This window comes from Ambystoma mexicanum, chromosome 2p (genome assembly GCF_040938575.1).
Source record: "Ambystoma mexicanum isolate Mex_15411 chromosome 2p, UKY_AmexF1_1, whole genome shotgun sequence".
Classification (NCBI taxonomy): domain Eukaryota; kingdom Metazoa; phylum Chordata; class Amphibia; order Caudata; family Ambystomatidae; genus Ambystoma; species Ambystoma mexicanum.
Window position 1 is genome coordinate 1,195,450,402 of NC_090923.1, and position 22,929 is coordinate 1,195,473,330.

Consider the following 22,929-nt stretch of genomic DNA (forward strand, 5'->3'; position numbering starts at 1 on the left):
TCTAAACTAAACCACTTCATAACAAAAGGGACAGCCTAAGGTCAGGCAGGACGGAAAGGCTGGGCTAATACTTTATACGAGGGGGTGGTCCTGTCCTCAAACGTTTTCACACTACAATAATTTGTTGCAGTAATTATTTAAAAAAAACCTCCATATTAGTGGTAATACATCCTGGCAAATATGCATTATTAATTATTAATTTAACACTAAATGTGTATTTGGTGATGTGTTTTACTTTGTATTTCAATACCTACATGTGTGACCGAATTAAAATAAAGGACACCGTAGTTTTTCTCCAGTAGTTGGATCAGAACCTTTTTCCAGTAATGCATACTTGCCAGGATGTATTACCACTAATGTGGAGGTTTTTTTGAATAATTACTGCAACAAATTATTGTAGTGTGAAAACGTTTGAGGACAGGACCACCGCCTCGTATAAACTAAACTAAACCACTGCATAGAATGAAGGAAAGACCTAGTCTACTGTTTTTAAACTTAACACTGAACATGGTCAGTTTGCATAAATCAACACTGGGGCATTTTGTTCTGGTGTGTGGGTGGGCATGTGGGGAGGGGCGGGTGGTCTTTGCTTGCAAAAGACCTGGTATTTAGCGGGCAGTAGCCCCAGGCCACCCACTGGAAAGAATGTATGCACATTTGGCAGCCTGAAACCGGCCAGGATTTTCATTGGGGACCATGATTATTTTCTTCCTCCCTCATTGGGTCTGCCCTACATTAGCTGTTGCCACGAGCCTGTCAGTCTCTTAATGAGGCCTAACTAGAGAGACTGTCGCCTTTGGCTGCGAGATGATTTGCTGCCACGCTGCCTTAAGCCAGCACGTCACAACCTTCACAGATCCTCAGTTTTAAAGTTAAGGCACAATCCCACTTTCCAGCACAGCTCCTTTTGGCATAACAAGGCACACTGGGAAATCCATCAGAACCGCTTCCAGGCTGCCCAGAAGACTTAATTAAGTGGGGTAAGAACTTTAGATTGCTTACTCATGCTGCAAAAGGAGGCGAGCAATTACATTCGCAACAAGGGCCATGTAAATGGGCACAACACGTGTCAGACGAGGCATCCGACAACATAAACAACATGCTTCGACGCAGCTTGAAGGATCGTGATTGGACCCACTGAAAAAGAAGGTGGGAGTTTCAGAATAAATACATTTTCATTGGTGCAATCTAGGCGCCATGTCTATATGGTGTCGACTGCGATGCCCTCTAGCAAGAAACATACAAATTATACATTTAATTACCTAGCTTTACCAGACAGCCTGCAGCTCATTACACTTTTGATTTATTTTATGGAGGGACAGTTACTTTCGGCCATGTACATTCCATGGGTCTGTGACACGAGGTGGCCAGTATTGCCTGTGCAGCCATTTATTGGTGTGTGTACGAGCAGGAAGCGTGTTTGGGCAGAGGGGATCCAGGTCTCATATGGGAAGTGGTTGCGGTGAGTGGGGGGATACAGGGGTTTTCCAGGGTACTCCCTGGAACAGCAACAAGGGGGCAGTACTTTATCTGGGCTGGCCCAGTGCTTCAAGTCCCGCTGAAACACAGAGCCACAGTATCACTGAACCTTATAATATAATCCCCTTTCCAAATCTGAATCCCGAGCTCACTCTAGTAGCCCTTCCTCTTCCTCCATCTTCCCTCGTGCCCCCAATCTCTGCCCTCCCCTTAAGGTTATTCTTCTTAAGGGCGTCCATATGTGTTTATGACCACAACATCTCCCCCTTGCTTATCATCCTACTGCTCTCATTTTTCTTCTGCTACCCCTGTGACCTTCTGCTCGTTCTTCTAGGTCACTCTGTGGAAATGGCAGTTTCTATATCCCTTTTCATTTGCAATGTAGTCCATGACTTTTAATTTCCCCACTGTATTCAACTTCATTTTCCAAAGTATTGGTTGACTTATTTTTCCCCAAATGTATTTTCCTGTTTCCCCTGCACTGTGGGGCGAGGGTTGTGGACCCAAGCCATGATCCCTCCAAAGAACCCGTTCTAGCTGTTGCTCAGCTGCAGCCAGGAACCCCTTTTCAACTCTTTCCCCCACTCGCCCCATTGTCTTGGCATGAAGCCGCTCTGAACCCTACCAAATGAGTTACACTTGTTGTGTCTTCTGAAGTGAGATGCCAAATTGAAGGATTTTATACTCTGAACTGCTTTTTCTTTTTCTTAATTTTCTTCTGTTTTCTTTTCTTCTTTTCTCTTGTGTTATACAGTGATGATATATGTAATTTAATACGTACTGCTATTTTAACTTTGTGAAAAGTCGAGTTCTTTGACTAAAACACAACAAATAATTAATAAAAGCAAAGTCCCCAGGGTGTCCCCCAGATATTCTGGGTCTCCTACGCCCCTGCTTGCAGAGCAAGCGAGTGGCTTGCAACTCTATATGTTCCTCTGCCCCTAGTTCAAGGGCCTGGTGCAACCCTGTTGTATTGATTAATTAATGTGAGGATATGCGTCAAGAGTGGACACCCAAAAGATATCGTCCAAAGAATGCACGGTCCGTTTTCTACGGCCCCCCTCCTTAAAATACTATTTTATTTTACTATACTATTGATTGATAAAATACTATTTTGGCATCTAGGGAAATACACACGAGTATTGTAATGGAAGCAAATGTCGGCTGCGTGCCCCTTGATGATGTTGTGCGTTGAAAGACTGAATAAGAGAGGGTTGTAAATAAATGCAACTTGGTCATAAACTAGTCATTGTGCTGTCTAAGTACAGCTCAACTAAACAACTACTAAAGGGTCGAAGCAATTATCTCACAACAGAGGACAGCAGTGTCCAATATGGCACAAGTTGCCCTTTATTGCAGAAATGCCTAAGACCACAGTCACTTCCTCCTCAAAGTAATTGGCTTATCCAGGGAAGGCATGAAGTAAATAAATATATATTATATATATATATGGGATACATTACTCACCGTAATCGTATTTCTGATGCTTGTATCTGCTTAGATTCACATGCTGTGCATAGGCCGACATCTAGTGGAAGCTGCGGAGTATTACAGTTTGTTTTTCGAAAGTCGAAAATGGGCGTCGACACAGGCGTGCCAGTAATACTATCCCTAGTGTGACGTCCACTGTACCCAAGATCCCTCACGCGTGTAGGATCCTCAGATTGTATTTTTTCTGACATGAGGAAGCATGAGGAGTAGCGTGAGTACAGATAATCCAAGCAGATAGACAGAAAGGTAAGACTACAAGTAATCATGCGCCTTCTCTCGGAGGGGAGGAAGGGTGGGTCGCATGTGAATCTAAGCAGATACAAGCATCAGAAATACGATTACGGTGAGTAATGTATCCCTTCTGAGGCTTGTGGAATCTGCTTAGATCACATGCTGTGCATAGATTAGCGAGCAGTACCAGAAGAAGGAGGTGGGATGTGAGAAGGGTCATGAGCAAACAGGTGTCTTAGAACCGCTTGTCCCACTTGTGTATCTGTCTTGGAATGAGTGTCAATGCAGTAATGCTGAGTAAAAGTGTGAATAGAGCTCCAAGTAGCTGCTTTGCAAATGGTGTCGAGGGGAACATTTGCAATGAAAGCCAGAGTGGCACCAATGCCTCTAGTAGAGTGGGCCCTTGGCGTAAAAGGCAGAGTCTTTTCAGAAAGAGAGTAACACAGCTGTATACAGTTGATAATCCACTTCGAGATAGCGCCCTTAGAGACGCGATCCCCCTCTCTGCCTGTAGCTACGGAGACAAACAGTTGATCTGTTTTCCTTAGCGGTCTGGTTTTATTTACATAGTATAGGACCGCCCTACGCACATCTAGGGTGTGTAGTTTCACCTCAGCCGAGCTTTGCGGGTTTTGGAAGAAAGCCGGAAGCTCGATGGACTGGTTTACATGGAACTTGGATATGAATTTAGGTGAGAACCTAGGGTGTGTGCGTAAAACCAGTTTGTCCTTGTGGATAGTAAAGAAAGGATCCTGCACTGACAGAGCCTGAATTTCACTGACCCTTCTTATGGAGGTAATGGCTACTAAGAAGGCAGTCTTATAGGTCAGGTGTTTGAGACTGGTCTTATGCATGGGTTCGAATGGGGGTCCCATGAGCTTAGCTAGCACCACGTTGAGGTCCCATCCTGGCGGTGGGTTCGAAATAGGAGGGTGAAGTCTCTTTACTCCTTCCATGAAGGCTTTAACCACTGGTACTTTCCACCACGAGACCTTGTTATGGGATGTGGTGTAAGCCGAGAGGGCTGCCAGGTGTACTTTCAGCGAGTTAAAAACCAACCCTGCATCCAGCAGGTGGAGCATGTATGTCACAACGTTGGAAGGAGTGCAATCAACCGGGTTGATTTGTTTATTCTGGCACCAGATAACGAATCTTTTCCACTTATCAAAGTAACAGTGCCTTGTATTTGGTTTCCTGGACTCCTTTAGAATGTCCATACACCTCTGTGGTAATTTGAGATGTCCAAACTCTATGACTTCAGGAGCCATGCTGCTAGGTTCATAGAGTTGGGTTCCTGATGCACTGTTTGACCCTGTTGCTGGGACAGTAGGTTGTACCAGGCTGGGAGTCTGATGGGCTCGCACACCGCCATCCTGCGTAGGTGTGGAAACCATGGTTGTCTCGCCCACATGGGAGCAACTAGGATGAGTTTCATCGATTCCTTGTTCATCTTGTACACCACCTTCCTGATGAGAGGAGTTGGTGGAAAAGCGTACGCAAACATCCCTGACCAGTTCATCCACAGGGCATTCCCTTGGGAGTCCGGCTGGGGAACCTGGATGCAAATCCTGGGCATTGTTTGTTTTCGCTTGTGGCGAATAGGTCTATAGTGGGGAAACCCCACTGAGAGAAGAGATCTTCTACTACGTCTCTGTGAAGGACCCATTCGTGTTCTTCTGGGAGGGAGTCTCTGCTTAGAGCATCCGCTAGGGAATTGAGCTCCCCTGGAACATGTTGCGATGACAGGAAGATGTTCCGTCTGAGTGCTCATATCCATATTTTCTGGGCAAGCTTGGACAGATTTGGCGAACGAGTCCCCCCTTGCTTGTTCAGATAGAACATGGCTGTCGTGCTGTCCGTCCTGATCTGCACCGACAAGTTCAGTAGATGGGGCTCGAACGCCTTTAGCGCTCGGAATACTGCCAGAAGCTCTAGCAGATTGATGTGGTTCTTGGCTACTGAGTGAGACCAGAGACCCTGAGCTGTGTGGTGGAGATGGTGAGCTCCCCACCCAGTCAGGCATGCATCTGTAGTCACCACGGCTTGTACTTCGGGATCGTAAAAGGGTTTCCCCTTTGCGAGATTCTCTCTTGTCCACCAGTGTAGGCTCTGTACGAGTGTTGGCGAAACGACCACTAGATCGTCCCACTGACCACTTGCCTGAGACCACTGTTTCGCCAACCATTCCTGCATGGGACGCATGCGCAGACGCGCGTGGGGGACCAGGTAAATGCATGACGCCATCATGCCCAGTAACCGCATAGCTTTGCGTACTGTTATCTGTTGACCTGACTGATAATGCGGAATTTGCAGAAGTATATTCCGAATTCTCTCTTCCGAAGGGAAGGTCAATCCTTTCTGAGTATCTAGGATAGCTCCTAGAAACTGTTTTGAGGTGCTTGGCACCAGACTTGACTTTTTCTCGTTGATAGAGAAGCCTAATTCGTGGAGGAGGTCGATAGTCCTCTGAATGTTTGACCTGCAAATTCCTGGGGTTTCCCCCGTTATGAGCCAGTCGTCCAGATAAGGGTACACCGGGATTGCCTCCCTGCGTAGGTGTGCAGCCGCCACCGCCAGTACCTTGGTGAATACCCTTGGTGCTGAAGCTATCCCGAAGGGCAGTACCTTGAATTGGTAGTGGCGACTGTCCACCTTGAAGCGCAAGTACTTTCTGTGCGCTGGGAGCATGGAAATATGAAAATAAGCATCTTTCATATCCAAGGTTGCCATGTAATCCCCCTTTTTTAGGAGGGGGATTACCTCTTGTAGCGTGGTCATACGGAATTTTTGGGGCTTGACATACTTGTTGGCAGGCCGTAAGTCCAATACTGGGCGCATTGTCAAATCTTTCTTTGGCACAAGGAAGTAAGTTGAATAGATACCCTTGTTTACCTGGTGTCCTGGGACGAGTTCTATCGCGTCCTTTTCTAGCAGAATGGCGATCTCCTCGAGAAGGATCCTTTGATGCTCTAGGGAGTGCACTCTTTGTCGTGGAGGATGGTTCCGGGGACGCTGCAGTAGTTCTATACAATATCCTGCGGATACTGTTGACAGCACCCATCTGTCTGAGGTGATCCCTTCCCAAGCCTGGGTGAAGGTGGAAATGCGTCCCCCTACTGGGGTTGCGTGACAAGGGACCCTGAACTGAGCGTCACTGTTTTGGTGGAGGCGTGCCACCTCCCTTGTTGGGGCTGCCTCTGCCTCTTCCACGACCTCTCTTGTTACCCCTGCCGTAACTCTGGGTAGACTGCTGGTTGTTATTCCATTGTGTACCCTGTCCCTGGGCATAGTTGCCTCTTTGTGAATTTTGGCCGCGTGGGCGACGAAAATTACTGTTCCCCCTCTGGTTAGGGGGTTTGTTGGTAAGCTGGCCAAGGGATTTGAGAGTCTCATATTCATCTTTGGCATTTTTAAGTGCGTCTTCGACCGCTTTCCCAAACAATAGGTCGGGTTCCACTGGCTTGTCTATTAAAGAAGCCTGGGTTTCTGTCTTGAATCCCGACTGCCGTAACCACGCATGTCTCTTGATAACAGTACCTTCTGCTATCAATCTCCCTGCGTTGTCAGCGGCGTCGAAAGTTGCTTTTAAAATGCAACCAGACACGGCTCTCCCCTCTGCCGAGATCCGAGCCAGCTGGCCCTTTAACGGTTCTGGAGCAGAGGCAATGAGCGCCGCGACTTCTTCCCATTGATGGCAGTTGTAACTAGCCAACAGGGTGGTGGAATTCGCAATCCTTGCTTGGTAGGCGGACGTTGAGGCTACCTTCCTGCCAAACCCGTAAAGTTTTTTGCTCTCCTTGTCGGGAGGAGCTTCTGATGAAGATAAGGGCGTGCCAGCCCTTTTTCTAGTGTTGGTAACCACTAGGGAATCTGGTTTAAGATGTCCCCTTATATACGGAGGGTCAGACTGGGCTGCCCGGAAAATCTTTTCAATTCTGGGGTTGACAGCTCTGGTGAGGTTAGGATTCACCAGGGAAGGATCTATTCTTCGTTGGATGGATTTGAGGATAGGGATGGTCTGAGCGACCGGTCTCCTCTTTCCTACAAACTCCTCCGCGAAGTCCCTTTCCTCCTGTACACCGTGGGTGTCGATGTGGAAATGTTCCGCTGCTCGAGCGAGAACCTCGTTAAGGAGGGGCTGGTTATCAACTGGAGAGTCGGTAACTGGGGCTTCGCTTTGTACTGGGGAATCTACTCTGTAAATTTCCTGCTCATCTTCTCCCTCCTCTAGGTCCTCATCCTCTGCATAGTAATCTGTCCCGGTTTGTTCTTCCATAATTTCAAACTCCTGGTCCTCTTCAGGGAAACTTGTCCCTGGTAACTGGGGAGTGGAGTAGAATATGGAGTGGAGTAAGGCTGAACCTCGAAGGGTTCAGGTCTTTCGAACCGGGGCTTTTTACTTAGCGGGATAGGATCGGAGGAGCCTGAGGGTGTGGCCCCTTGAGGGTTATATGAAAGAAAATGTTCTGGGTTCTTATCATAAAAATCAGCCAAGGAAGACATCCTAGACATAACCCTGTCTATGTCTTCACTGGACCATTCCCTGGAACAGGGTATTACTTTAGTAGGTGATGATTTATGGGACTTTTCAAGGGTAGACTTGTGTTTGCTTGTCTGCCTAGGGTGAGAGGATGGCTTTACAGGAGTGGAAGGCTGTGCTTTCCGCTGTTTCCCCCCCTCCCCGTGCGTGGAAAAATGTTTTCCCTGTCCCTTGGAGGCCCCAGAGACTTTCGACGCCTGGCGCCGAGGGTCTGGAGAGGTATCTGTGTGCTTCGGGCGTGGGGCCTCACTGGTGTTAACCGCGGTCTCGGTATCTTGGAGCGCGGCCTGGGGGTGGAAGTCGTCTTCGTCTCCCGACGATCGAACTTCCGTTAATGTGTGTAGAGAGGCACTCTTGGCAAGAGTGGATGATTGCCTTGCGTCGTGAGGTGATCTCGATCGAGAGCGCCCAGAGGACACCGAGTCGGACCGTTCTTTTTGTGCCTCTTTCCGGGAAGTCGACGTCGTCGAGGTCCGGTTGGTCTTAGTGTGTTTAGTGTGTGTTAGGTGTGTAGCGCTTGCGTCGCCGGGGGTCTTCCCCATAGCCGCCCTGCCGGACGACCTTCCGAGGTCGGGGACCTGCGCTCGCCGGCTGTCTTTCGACGCCATAATGCCCTCGCCGTCCGAAAGTACGGCGTCGCTGCCATCGCTGAAGGCGCCCTCCGCTGCCATGGCCTCCTGCCTGGCGTGGTGGGCCCAACGCTTTGTCGAACGGTCCTTAAGTGTCTTAGGTTTAAACCTACTACACGCTCTGCAGTTCGCTTCGGGGTGATCCCTCGGCAAGCAGAGATTGCACGTGGCGTGCCTGTCGACCCAAGGGTATTTGCGATTGCACTTGGGGCAGAATTGAAAAGGGGTACCCTCCATACGCACCTTAAGGCAGCGGGCTGCTAAGTGTAGGAATATATAAAATGTAACTATATATCAAGAGTGAAGAGTATGTACCACTCCCCACTCTCCCTACTTGTAAGGGCCGAGGCCAGCGGCCTACTAGGCCCGGGCCGAGGCCAGCGGCCTTCCGAGGCCCAGATCCGTCGTGCAGCAGTCGACGGTCGATGACTTCTCCAGCCGTCGTCGAGGTCGAGGGTCGACGTTGGGGTGGGGAAGGGAATGAATAAGAATTATAATTATAATAACAGCAAAAGTATGGCTAAGGCCAGGGAACTCCGCAAGATGCTTCCGACCAGTATGGCGGAAAAAAACAATCTGAGGATCCTACACGCGTGAGGGATCTTGGGTACAGTGGACGTCACACTAGGGATAGTATTACTGGCACGCCTGTGTCGACGCCCATTTTCGACTTGAGAAAAACAAACTGTAATACTCCGCAGCTTCCACTAGATGTCGGCCTATGCACAGCATGTGATCTAAGCAGATTCCACAAGCCTCAGAAATATATATATCCCCCTCTCTCCCTCTCCCTCTCTCTCCCCCTCCCTGGACACACCACCACTGCTCACAAACAAGATCTGACTCAGGACCCTGATGGAGTTCCTGAAGGAAATAGCCTAGACTTGGTCATCTCCTCGAGATCACCTCGAGTCAGAGACTTCCAGTAACTGTCTTGCAAAAACTGAAGACCGGAACTAGATTGAGCGCAAACACACGTGCGAGGATAAAAAGAGTGCATCAGACATGAGGTTGCAGCCCTGCAGGCAAAGGACCTCCTTCTGGAACACTCGCGTACACATCCTGCCTTACTTCCAGGTACTTACCAATAATTGGTTCCATGTAATAAAGTCACTGTGAAAATGCCTATTTTAAAAAGAATCGTGGCAAAAAGGCAGTGATGTGGTCCCACGCAACCACCGGCCCCATTATACCACACAAGGTGAGTGGGGGACACCCCCACAAACCCTGCTCCCTTTGTGTGGAATAATGCAAACACTTTTACCGGGTCACAACACAGCCTTTTTGCCGCAATGTTTTGTAAAAACTGCCATTTCTCGGCAACCATATTACTGGATACCCAATAATTGCTTGTAATTCTAATAAAACATTGCCAACATGCATGCCAATATTATAGGTGCACGCTGGCCATATAACCGCCAGCCCAGGCTATGCCACGCCAGTGTGCTTTGTTTGATTGTTTTGTTTGTTTGTTTTTATTACTTGTATTGCGCACCAGACCCGGGGGTAACCGGGCGCATTTTATAAGACAACTTGAAGCTTATTTACAGGAGCAAATGGCAAAAATAGAGAAGCAAAACAAGGAAATATATAGTAATATACAACAGACATGTACAAAAATATATAATAGGCAAAAGAGGATGCATGTATTTACAGTCCTGATCAGAAACTACTATGGATAAATAAGTCCAGGCAATGGGTGAACTATTATATGTCTGCATTTTTGATCCACGTTATGAGGTTATTAAGGGTCCAACCTTGATGAGGTACTTCAGTTTGGTTATTACGACTCAACAGTAGTTGGGTTTGAATCTGTCATGGCGGGGTAGTGGGCTGAGTGTTGAGGGGTAGTGTATTCAGTGGTGGGCGCGAGACTAATTCTGTAGACTATGAGTGTTGTTAATGTGAGAAGGGCAAGTATGGCTTGTGAGGTTTGCATCTTGTGGCGTTACCGTGGAGGGGTCGGCAAATAGTAGGCGGCCCCTAGGTTTGGGATAGTAGCAACTGACTAAAAATGCAATGGACAGAGCATTTGACTCAAAAGCTTTAGGCAGTAGGCAACATATGACTCAAAAAGCAGTAGGCAACATAAAGTGCCTCAAAGCAGTGGGGGCAATTGATTCAGGAGGCAACACCTAGATTTGAGAAAGGTAACAACTGACTAGACAATGCGATAGGCAATGCATATGATTCAGAGAATAGTGGACAGCACGTAAGTGCACGGTGCAGAGGGACTCCAAAATAATTCACTCATATATAAAGGGCAACAACTAGGTTTACGATGGGGGCAACTGACTGAGGTGCAGTGGGGCCGCACATAGGTACCGTTGACTCAGAAGGCATTTGGGCAACACAGTTGGCTAGGATGCGGGACAGAATGTGAGAGTAGCTGACCCAAGATCAGGGGACAGCACATAGGTATAAGGCACAAAGATACTCAAAAACAATGGGGTCGATAGGCTCTTATTTCAGAATTCTGGTCATAGAAGGTCACAGTAGGCAGGTTCAGTTATTGCGGTGAGGGATTAGAGCGCGCACATTATACAAATAGTTGCAGAATTGCATGCTAGCATTAAGCATATTAGAGATCTATTGCAGTGATAGCGTGTTCAGTGTAGGCACAGCTCGGTTCGACGAAGAGGAAGTCATGCAAACCGAGACTGGGCACATTTAGTGAAGGTTGCAGCGTGGGGCTCTCAAATTACAAACATAGTTGAGATCAGGGTAGAGCCGTGCCAGGCCGCTTAAAGCATTAACGCATATGATTGAGGATGGAACAGATGAGGCAAGTCTGCTTGTGGTGTAACGTCGATGACTTGTGGTACTATGAGTGCATGGATGGGCGGCCCGTGCGTGCGTTGCCAGTGCAACAGTAGAAAGGTAGTTAATGGTTTGCACTAGGTTGCGGATGATGTACTGGTGGCTGTGGCCGGGATTACTTAGTCAGGAGGGACCCGAAGATGTATGTGCCACAGGTTGTTATTTTGATGTACTGTGGGAAGGCGAGAGCCGTGGGCATTGATCGCGCATATGCCGCTTTGTGCCGCTCTACATGCCCAGTGCCACTCCATGTTGCAATGTGACTGGTGGCATTGTCACCAGTTACCTCAGGCCACTGGTAGCATTACTACCTCACTGCTCATCGGAGCAACAGAAAACAACAGCTTCTTTCAAACACCAACAGAGAAAACGAGAAATCCTTGCCCCATTTATTTCATGTAGCTTGTTTAATGTACACATTGCAGAACAACAGAGGGGCGCAGAACTGATAACGGGATGAGATGAACAGGGCACTGCATCGCTGGTCCTTATCCTCAGAGGACTCTGTCCGCGCCCCTAAAATGAAATTCCAAAATGCTTTCTGTGAGCCGTCCGTGTGCTTTTTACAGTCCTTTGTGCGTTTTTAGCTCACAACCCTTACAACACTTTATCGCCAACTTGCCTCGACTCGAGAGTCTTGTTACCCCCAGATGCCCCCAAGCAAAGCCAAGGGCAGGGCACGTCTTCTCACCATGTATAGGAATCCATACAAAATTCGACCTCACCTCTTCCACTGTAGAAAATGGAACAAAAAACCCAACACACTTCAACAAAGAAGAAAGTGAGCACCTGTCCAGTTCATTGGGGGACAGATCCTACTTTTTGGCAAGTTGACCACTTTGTCTGCATTGCCCTAAACATAAGAAAAACACCACCAATGTATATATTTGTATATATATAGACGTGTTTTCCAGTTGAGCGGTGATCACAGTCAACTACTCGGATTGCCCCAAACAATACAATATACAGGTATCAGTGTAATGCTTTTAACAGTGCTGAGAAGCTAAACGCTTCTCAATTTGCAGCTAATGTTGCCAGCAGGTGGTCCCTTCGGCATTCCAGTTAAAGTCCTGTCACTTACATTCCCATCCAATTTGGCAAACAGTCATGGCTACAAAATGCAGGTATGGTTTCAAGAATCGTGCCAAGAGCTGTGCTTATTTCAAAGCTGGAGTATGTCCCTGCCAAGGAGTCCTGGGATGTTTGACGAGAGAAGAGAGAGAGTGTGCGACAGCGGATGGAAGAGTTACACCCCCCCACCACCTATCCCTTGAAAAATAATGTATTTGTACCATAGGCATACTTCTCAAAACCGGGGCCTGTTAGAATACCCCACCAGGGATTAATTGAACAGCTGGTGGACCTACATGAACACCATGATGGAGACACGTTGGCACGAGTTGGGCCACTGCTAAGGCATCCCCGGAAGTCAGCGGCCGTTGCACCAGTTGAGGAAACAAACAAGGAAACGCAGTGTGCAAGGAGCACGGTTGCTCAGGTAGCCCTTCCCATGTCCTCCATTATACTCCAAGCTTCGGGTTCCAGGTTAGGAGAGGCTTTCCAGGCACGTTCCTTCATATCAAAATCGGTACAGTAATGACTAGCGATGCACTGAGCTTTTGCGCTAGGCATCAAATGGGGTTTGGGGGGTCACACGGAAACACAATCACAGACTACTCCCGCCTTCCCCACACCACACATCACAAGGTACTCTCTGGATACACGGAGAAAGGCAAGCTTTCAAGAATTTGACAGTGAACCACAAGAGGTCTTTCAATCCCACAGACACGGGCAGGGCCAGCGCATCTCCGGGGGCCTAAAAACACTAGGAACGGAGTCTCGACGGGTGTTTAGCCAGGTTAAGAGAAGGATCACAAAGACAAGGCTGACAGCAAGCACAAGAAAGTTAGGCGAGGTGGGTGACATTACAGTTACACAACTGGAGCTTCAAAAGTGCACATGGACGAGGAAGCCAACCCTCGAAACTCAGGCCTACAGCAAGAGGCCCTCTTCCGGATATCGTCACCATGTCCAAGGCCTCTGGGCCTGAGGTGGGAGGATCAACGGGGAGGAGTGAAAAGACAGAGGAGGAGAAACTTGTGGCCAACTTCCCACGCCCTCTGAGTTGTGCTAATTTTCTGGCTTTGTTATTGCTATAATAATTGTCCTTTCGCCCCAGTGTGCTCATCCGGTGCTCCCAGCACATCCAGGTAGGGCAACGATTGAGGGGACAAGTCAAAAACAGTCCCAGCTGGTCCTAGTGCTGTACCCGGTGGGTTGGGAGCTGCTTAAAAAGAGAGAAGGGGTGTTGAGGAAGGGCGCCAAGCAGGGAACGGTTTCATGCTGGCTTCCTGTTTGGTAGCTTTGTAGAAGATCCTCCCTCTGCCTGGGCCAAACAGTTATTTGCTGCGCATGCCGAAGGCTGGTTTGCCCGGCGCTCCCTTCTTGGTGGCTGGGCTGCCCTTGGATGGATCTGGGAAGCCAGCCCTGACATCCGAGGATCCCCCGCCTCCTGCCATTTTGGATAGGTCTGGCGGTTCCATGGCATTTCCTTCGTCCACTCCTTGCTTCAAGATGGCCTTGCCCAGGAGCTCCTTGAACACAGAATTCATGTTCTTTGCAACATCCTTCAAGAAAAAAACAGCAAGAGCATCCACGTGAATCTCCAAGGACCAGATATTGACTCTTTAAACAATCACATATGGCATTTGTTTTTAAAATACAACACATATTTCCCACTCAAAGGCACTGTACAATGTTTTACAAACTTGCAGAAAAATGAATCATATTAATTCTCCGCAATGCCCAGTGACCAGTAGATTGATGCATAGTGGTTTCTGTTGTAGGATCAGTGCCAAAAAAGGGCTGGATTTCTCTGGATTCGGAAACCAGAAATAATGACCACCCTTGATTCCGAAACCAGGGAAACGAATAGCCCATGTACACCCCAGCCACCCTGGTCTCCTTGCATTTGGGTCGCTGTCCTTGCCACAAAGTCATCAAACAGGACAGATTTAGGAACCTGTGGCAGGCACGCTGCTGCCATGAAGGCACTGTGGCGCCACTCCCTCAGAGAGATTGGTTCGGCAGGAAAAGGCTGATTGGGAGGAGAGCACAGGCCTGCTAAGAGAAAGGGCTGCCTGCAGGGGTTCCGCACCACACCTCACAGCCGCTTGAAAGGTTGTTGCCTTGAGTCACCAGTTTAAATGTTTTCCCAATAGAATATGTTGCATCACATAACATGAATCCTATTTGTTTAGGCTCTTTCTGTCTCTGGTTTTTGTGGGAAGGTATTTTGGGTGGGCAGTATAATGAGGGGGTGCAGAGGGGAGTTTGTGTGATAAGGGGTGGGGGGGTAAATCCACTTTGCTCAGCAGTCAATAACAGGCCTCTCTTTCCCCATTCCCACCCCATTGCTCAGGCCAGATACTAAGCTCCCCTGGAGCTGGGCTTCCAGATTCTTTCCATTTCTAGCACTGAGCAGGATAGACAAGATCCCTTGTGTGATCATTAGTTCTCAGATTTCACTTCCGGGGCACTGAGTTTCAACCTGCAGCCTCACTTGTGTTCGAACCAAGGATCCCAGCATAGTCTCACTGTTAGACATGCACAGCCTTTTATCAGGTTTGGAAGGCACCCTCATTTGTACATGTACTTACATCAATGAAAGTGACGTGACAAAACATGACCTCACAGAGTAACATTAGTCTTTCATACTCTCGGGCATCCATATTAAAACTCCCTAATATTAGGTTCTGCTGGGGAATAACTTCAAGGAGTTCGGTCTTGGGCAGCACACAGCAAAACACCAGTTACTAGGTCTCACACTCAGAAGGCTGCCCCAGCCAAGCCTAAGGCAAGCACAGTCCAACCTAAAAGGGAAATCAAGGCCAAAAAAAGGAGTCAATGACAGGTAAGAAGGGGAAGACATCTTCTCTCCCCAAGGTACCTGGAGCTACTGCTGAGGAACCTGGCCCTGCACCTAAACATGTCAAGGAAGAGGTGCTGACTAAAGTTCTGGACCCTAATGATCACCCAGAAGTATAAAGTTTGCTTCTAGAGGGAGACCATCAAGGACAGACATCAGAAAAGGACAACAAGTGTTTCCATCTTTGGAATTCCTTAGGAGAAAGGCCTGCTCTCAACTGGAAGGTGAGTCCTGCGGAAAGTACAGGAGTTATTGGGACGATGGGCTCCGGTACAGCGAGTCCATAACTGGAGACCATAGGGGTTTGGTGGGCTCTCAGTCTGCAATACCCTTCCTCTTGCAGTTGGTACATAAAATCCCCTGTGCAGGTCACCTTGCAATAAAACGGACAAAAGAGAAGTTGAGTATTTATTTCTACTGGTCAAAGAATAAGGGTGCAGATAGAAAACCACTGCAGTACTTGTCAGCCCACTTGTCTGGCAAAGTGTGTGGGGGGGGGGGTGGTAGGCACCCTTGGTACCATTACCTGTAGTGGATGTGAAATTTGAGAGGGTGGGGATTGACATTGTTGGTCCCCTGCAATCCTCCCACATCCTTGCAGGTTTATCTTAGTCGTTGTCGACTCTGGCACCCCACTATAGACCAACGGACAAGTCAGTTGTAAAAGCCCTGCTTGGTATTTCTACCTAAATTGCATTCCATAAGGAAATTGTGTATGATAGGGGTACACACATCACACCCTTTACATGGAGAATCTGTGGAAGGAGTAAGAAGTTTCCTACAAATTATCCTCATCCATAAACCAATGGGCTAGTTTAAAGAATCAACATGACTTTACAGAGAGCTATCAGTATTCTTAAGGAGCCCCAGAGGAAGGAAGGGACATCTCATATTGCCGTGTTGCATATTTGCCTACCAGGAAGTACCACATAAGGAGTCTGACTTCAGCCCTTTGGAGCTTCTTTTTGGGAACCCAGCCAAGAGACGCCTCCTTAGCTCTGGCGAAAGTAGGGTGGAAAACCGCCTACACGTCACACATCATACAATGTGGTGGACTATGATTTGGGCCTTAGAAAGAGGGTGGCTTTCCTGATGGCCGAGGCCAATGACAAGCTATATAGGCTGGTCAAGCACTAGTGAAACACTGGTCATTTTCCCCCTGGCCAGGAAGTTTTGATCAAGGATCCTATTGGGCATAGAGTCTCACAGGACAAGTGGCATGACCCTTACAAAATTGCTGATCAATTAGGGGAGGTAAACTACTAAGTGGAACGTGGAAACCCCAAAGAGTCTTCTAAAAGGTTACATATAAATAGATTGAATGCTTCCATCCCTAGGGATGATGTGGAAGCCCTACTTCTGGCCCTTCTGATGGCTGCATCAAGGGCGTCAAATTGCCCCCTCAACTGACAATGAAGCAACAGGAAGCAGTCCAAACATTGCTTAGACAGATTACCGCACGCTATTCACTTATTCCAGGTTTGGCACTTTGGTGTCAACATGACATTCCTATTGTGGCCAGTGTTGCTACCGAGACTAGGAGCTACAGAATGTCAGAAAACGTGAGGTCTCACATCAAGTCTAAGGTCAACAAAATCATGTAGCTTGCAGTGATCGAGCCCTCCAGTAATCCATGGCCCAGCCCAGTGGTTCTGGTACCATGGGCAGGCACCACTGGCTGGAGGTTCTGTGAGTTATGGGGCTCATAATGCTGTCGCCAAGGCGGATGCCAACGCTGTACCAGGAAATAATGAGTTGGTAAACAAGCTGGGTACTGCAAAGTACCTTAGCCCTTTTGTTCTCACCAATGGGTATTTGCAAATATACTGGACAGAGTGCCAAGGAGAAGACTGCATTCTCCCCCCCAGAGGGTCTTTACCACTTCAGGAAATGCCTTTGGCTTAAGAAATGCACCTGCCACTTTCCAAAGGTTAGTAAACCATGTTCTGAATGGGTTTGAAAACCTGTACATGCCATACGTGAATGACATTGCAGTCTTCAGCTCAGCATGGAAAGAACTCGTTGTAGAGTTTAGGACGATATTGCAGGCCCTGAATAAGGCGCACCTCACCATAAAGGGTACTAACTGCACAATCAGTCATGACTCAGTGGCATACCTTGGGCAGGGCATTGGTGGGGGCAAGATTCAACTTCTACCCAGCAAAGTACAGGGTGTAGGAGACTGGAAGACCATTACCACCCAAACCAGGTGAGAACATTTTGAGGCCAGGTTATAGTTTCCAGTGGGTTCCCACTAGGCCCATCGCCACCGCACTGCCTCTGGGTCCAGGGTCTTCTGTCCACTCTGTCTTCTCAAGGCTTCACCAGGAGGTCAGACATATAGGGCCACTTCCTCTCCCTTTTCTCTCCTCATCTGTTCTTCACCTGCACCTCCTTCACACTCTGTCACATACTCATTCCTCCATCCCCCAGGCTCACCCTTGTTCGCTTGATGGTTCGGTTTGCATTGTTCCAGCATAACACTCTTGTTTATTTTATGGCAGTGTTCTCCTTAGGCCTTTCTTCTGTATTCTCCCACTCCTCTCTCCACCTCTTAGCCTCCTGACCATGCTCAGTCTACACGCTCCTCCTGCTCCTCCTGCCTCCTCCAAATACACACACTACTCAGTTTACATCTGTCCCTGACTTTGAGACTCCTCCAAGGACTTCCCTTGCTCAAGCAGCTTTTGGTGTGTGCAGTTTTGTATGGTCACAGAAATGATTAATCTCTGTGGAATTGTAGCCTCCAAGCTGCTCTATTGGCTCTGCCATCTCCCCTCAGGCACTTCTGGACAAAACCTTCAGATGGGGCCAGCCAGCGCCATCTTTGTTTTTCACTTCATGCATGCCCAAAGAGGAGTGGCTGTTGCAGAGCTACACCCACTCCTGAACGCCCTCTGGCAATGTGGAAACTTGCTGCATGGAGGGACTTCACAGTCCATGGTGACCGCATCATCCACTTGAATGGAAAGTCAGGGGACTTTGTCACTGCGTGTGGCACAGCAGTTTGGGCTCGACTGCTCCTTATGGTGGTGGAACAAGTCTGATTTTCATGTGGTTTGTGCCCCCTTCTGTAATGGCCCAGCGAGGTGAACAACAGCAGTGTGGAGGTAGCACAGGACAGTGCCAGTGATGAGGATTAAGTCAAAACCTCCAATCCATCCACCCCCCTTCAGTTGTGTTTACAAGAACATGTCACAAAACCTAGGCAGACTTCAGACTATTTTAAGTTTGACAGCTGTTAGTTTGGGCTGCGGGGACTTCGCTCCCCCGACCCCCTTTCACCCTATACCATCCCATGGGCCTTTTGAGTGGAGCATGAGGGGTTCTGATGCAGAGTGCCAGCTTAAAGGTTTTAACATTGTAACTGCCAGCTTTGGTGGATTTCTGGTTGATGTTTCATAAACGAAAATATGGAATAGGTTGCCTTATTGCACTTTTTGTCTCTCAAACATATGATAACAAAAACAGCAATGCAGGATATTTTTAAAAACGTACGTTTCCTACACAACAATGACCCTCCTGCCACAGAAAAAAAGAGAACAATAGAAAAGGTACCTTGTCTACTTCGACAGTGTGCTTTTCCAGCCCCTGCCGCTCCACGCTGATGCCGTACCGGAGTTTCGGCGTCCCGTAGCTCCTGGGTACACTCTCGTGTGGCAGGCGTCGTTCTGGCGTGCCAGCCTGCCCCGGCGGCAGCCTGCACAAAAAGATGAACACAAAAAAGCTGCACAAGGGTTTTAGCACCATAACGAGGAAGAGCACGGGGAGCGTTGGCGAGAGCGCGTGGAAGGTCAGATGGTGAGTACAGAGAAGGGGGAAGCGAAGGAAGGGGTGCTTCAGAAGAAGAAAAGGGGAAGACAGACAGAAGTGGAAGGTAAGGACTGAGGAGGGACCCAAACAGGGATGGGAAAATGAGGGGCATGGGATTATAGAAAGAGGAGGAGGGCAGGGTGTTGGCAAAATCCTATTTGAGGAGGCTTCACGCGACCGGCGCCGTGCAATGCGTGGTTCGCCCTCTACTAGTAGGGCACCCCGTTATTCCCCTCTGCTCCCCCACCCTGTATGGACAATGGCTAGACAATGTGTGGGATCTATATGATTATTGCGACGGCCGAAAATGCCAACTTTTTTTTTTAACCCTTTACACCACACATAAATGCGGGGGGAGACCCCCGCATATTTATATACCCCCCCACATATATATATGTGGGGTAAGGAGGGGACACAAAAAGTCTGCATTTTCGGCTGTCGCAATTGTCAGGTCGACATTTTGGTACGATTCCCAATGTGTGTACATTGGGCTTTTTAATGCATAGCACTGAGTCCTTCACACTAGCATTTCAAGATGATATCTTCAATGCAAGTCTTGGGTATTTTTAATGCGGATACTGCATTGGGAGACATTACAGCAAAGCAATGGAACGGCTGGTTTAAAACGTGTATATGCCCATTCTATGTGTGTTTCTCACCATATGCATTCATCTCACTTTACACAAAATGGATATGACTCGTGTGTGTAAAATGCAAATAACTAATAGAAAATGTGTCTAGACCCAGAGTAAAGAAGATTGACAAATGGACATTTGAAGGAAAACTGGCAGAGTATGCAAAAGTGTGGCGATCTATTCCACACTGCAACAGGTGCAGGGTGTGCATGACCCACATACACACAATATGACAGCACAGAACATGGGCAGCCTCGCCAGCACGTGTCTGGCCATGAGGAAAAAAGAGTTACACACTGCTCACAACAAGTCCCACTTGGACTTGGCAGGCAGAGCCTCGCAGGGGTGGACTGGGAAACAAAAGAGGCCCTGGAAATAATTTTCGAAGTGGCCCCATATTACACATTTTCAGCAAGCCCAACCCTTTTCCTATGGGGAAATTTAGAAATATCACACAAAAGAGGCGCAGGGTGCAGAGCCCTACAGGGAAATCTCCAGAGTTCGCTTTGGGCCAGTCCACCCCGGCGCGGAGGTGGTTTGTGCCCAATAGCAGACTGGTGCAGATACCATAGGCTAAGACAGAAAGCCAACCAAGAAGCAGAACAGGGCAGCTGCCAACCTGAAGAAGGGCAGAGAATGGAAGAGAAGAAGCTTGAGCAGGAGACCAGGGAAGCAGAAGGAAGAAGGGGCACGAAATGGTTAGAAAGTTGGAGAGGATGTGCTTGATACCGCAAGTGAGACAAATGCTCAAGGATAATAAAAGAAAGCAGCTGGAAGGATGGAAAGCAGGAAAGAGGAGCAGAGAGACAGAGAAAAGGAAGGCAAAGAAGATCCACAGAATAAAACAGAGTTGGTCAAAGCAGCTTATGTGACCTGTCCGGAGAGACCCCTTCAGCACTCAGTCTTTGATGTACCAGTCCCTATAGACAGTATGGCTACGCGGCTCTGCCTGCGGTACAGTAAACAGACAGTCGTTCTTTGCTGGAAAGCATTCGCGCCACATAACGCCCAGGCACTCATTTCAGCCACTCTTGGGTATGGTCTCCAGCTCACCTGTCGGTATGGCCCAGCAACCTCGGGGGACCACTTTGCGGCATAGCGAATGCCAGACGCCCTGGGTCTCCAAATGGTGAAGAAAGCTTACGTATGGGGCTGCCCTCTTCCCGCTTTCTTTGTGGGCAACCACCGTCCGAGTTCACCCGTAACCTGCCCGCGAGAAAAACATGGAGTTACATGCACACCAAGTCTCGCACCACCACAGTAGAAATTAGATGCAGTTGCATTGCTGTCCGGTAATGCACCTGCTCCGAGTAGTGTGCTGCAAAGTTGCACCTGGTATGGGCAAGGAAATCTGGATTCCAGCTGTTCCCTGCATCCCTCAGACTTCAAATGCCTAATATCATTACTGGCTGTACATTTAGCTAGGAAAGGGTGGGTTAGTTTGTGTGGTGAATGGTTTGGAGAAAGGGTTCAGAAGTAGCTTGCTCTTTCACCTTAGGTTCAGTGACTTCCATTCTCAACATGCAAGAACATTTAAAACAAGAAACTGACTATAGCAGCAACAATACCCCTCACATATCAGGCAGACAGATTTCAAGGGACTTCCAGTCTAGGCCGAGTCTATGCTCGGAACTTCGGCCCCGGCGCGGCTGCTGCACTATAGAAGGTATCCAAATGGACTGCCCACAGAGCATATGAATGGGCAGCCCTCGGACATCGTCTGAGGGAGGATGGATTCGGACAGAGCAGGCATGGACGCCAGCTGGAAGGTAAGCCCGCTGGATGGAGCGCCAATCTGGAGATGCAGCAGAAACCCAGGGAAGAGTGTAGGTCTAGGAGGAAACGTCAAAAAAGTCCTAAACTAAAAGACCTAATGGTAGATTTGGCCGAATTTCAGCCGTTCGAAAATTCCAAACGGCCGGAAAGTTTGACCAAATCCCCCATTCGGTGGCAAGGGCTGCAGGGCGGGGGGTCCCCCACACTATTGTTCACTATACTGTGAGTGGGAGTTGCAGGGTTGTCTCCCGCAGCCGCTCTGTAAAAAGTACAAAAATAAAAATAAAAAAATAAAAAAGGAAAGGACCCTGCGGCGCTGGTCCCCGATCACAGAAGTGAAAGGGAACAGGCGTCACAGCGAGTCGGCGGCACACAGCGAAGTGTGCCACCCGTAAGGTAAGTAGGTGTGGGGGCAAGGGCAAAGGCGGATATTTTTAGGAGAGAAGAGCGAAAGTTCTTTTCGGAAAAATAACTTTCGCCCTTTTCTCCCTCGAACATTTCAGCCACAGGGTTCCAACCCCAATCCGGTCTAGGAAGTCTGTACTAGTCACAAGGAATCTTTTTTAGGCATTTCAAATGTTTTACTTATACCTCAGAATTCATATAGCTCCACTTGTGCAGTTATTTTCAACCATGTTCCATTGGCACAGCACGACACAGGCACTTTTCTCAACTGTTCAGGGCCGAGACGGGGATCAGAATTTCCCAACAAAGGGCTTCATGCACTCTGAGTCAGAGAAGCTTTAAGCAGAGTCATATTTTTAAATCACAACTCCCGTCACACAAGAACACTGGTGTGGCTGAGAAGTTTCAATCCCACACAAGAAAATTCGACCTTTGGCTACAGTGTGATGGAAAAGTGGAGATATTAGCTCTCGCTGTCACAAAAACGCCACATAACAAAATTAAGAAGGCCGGTTCCACACATTTCAGAAGCAAAAAAAGCAAAAAAAAGTCTTCCTATGCCATAATAGCAGCTTGCTCCGCCTCCTCCCCATTATGGCATAACGGAACACTACTACATGGCAGAATTAACGGTTATTGGAAACAATGACGGCAGGGCACCCATGACCAATGGGTCCCTTCTGATAAATCAGATGGTTCAGCTTCCTCTTCTTTAACAAAAAACAGCTCCCCCTCCCACCCCCCCCAAGCGTGTTGGTTCAGAAGCACCTGCACCAAATAGGACCATATGCCCAGGTTACCGGTTCTGAGAAAAAGACACGCTAGCAAAGATATTCCTGCAGTGGAGCAGCAGAAGGGGAGTCCTGGGGGGAACACGAAGCATTTCCCTCCCAGGGTTATTTTGGCACTGCACAAGCCAGCGAGATGGCCTGCGCATCGAGCCCCCCCCCGGGGGGGTATTTAAGGGGCAGGGAAGGTTCGGGAAGCAGGCGACAGTTGGGACTTGAGATTGAGCAGTCCTGGTCGCCTGCTCCCGAGCCTTCCCTGATTTGGGCCTTTGTGGGGGTTTGTGAGGTGAGGTGTTGGGTAACTTAGTGAGGGACGGTTAGGTAGTTAGCATTAAAAATTTAAAAAAAAGTTGTTTAGTGAGGTTACCGTAAATAAGGTACCTCAGCTTACCTT

At 48.4% G+C, this 22,929-nt stretch overlaps 1 protein-coding gene across 5 annotated transcripts in view; it reads right to left on the reverse strand.

Moving 5' to 3' along the window:
- Positions 1 to 11,578: 11,578 nt before the first annotated feature.
- Positions 11,579 to 22,929, reverse strand: part of ARHGAP4 (Rho GTPase activating protein 4) — a 593,975-nt gene continuing 582,624 nt past the window's right edge. For all 5 annotated transcript variants that reach the window (XM_069645408.1, XM_069645407.1, XM_069645411.1 and 2 more), the window contains 3 exons: positions 20,620 to 20,772; positions 18,677 to 18,818; positions 11,579 to 13,817 (listed from right to left, as the gene is read on the reverse strand). In XM_069645408.1, the coding sequence (XP_069501509.1) occupies positions 13,590 to 13,817; positions 18,677 to 18,818; positions 20,620 to 20,772 (523 nt within the window). In that variant the 3' untranslated portion in view covers positions 11,579 to 13,589. The remainder of the gene's footprint in view (positions 13,818 to 18,676; positions 18,819 to 20,619; positions 20,773 to 22,929) is intronic.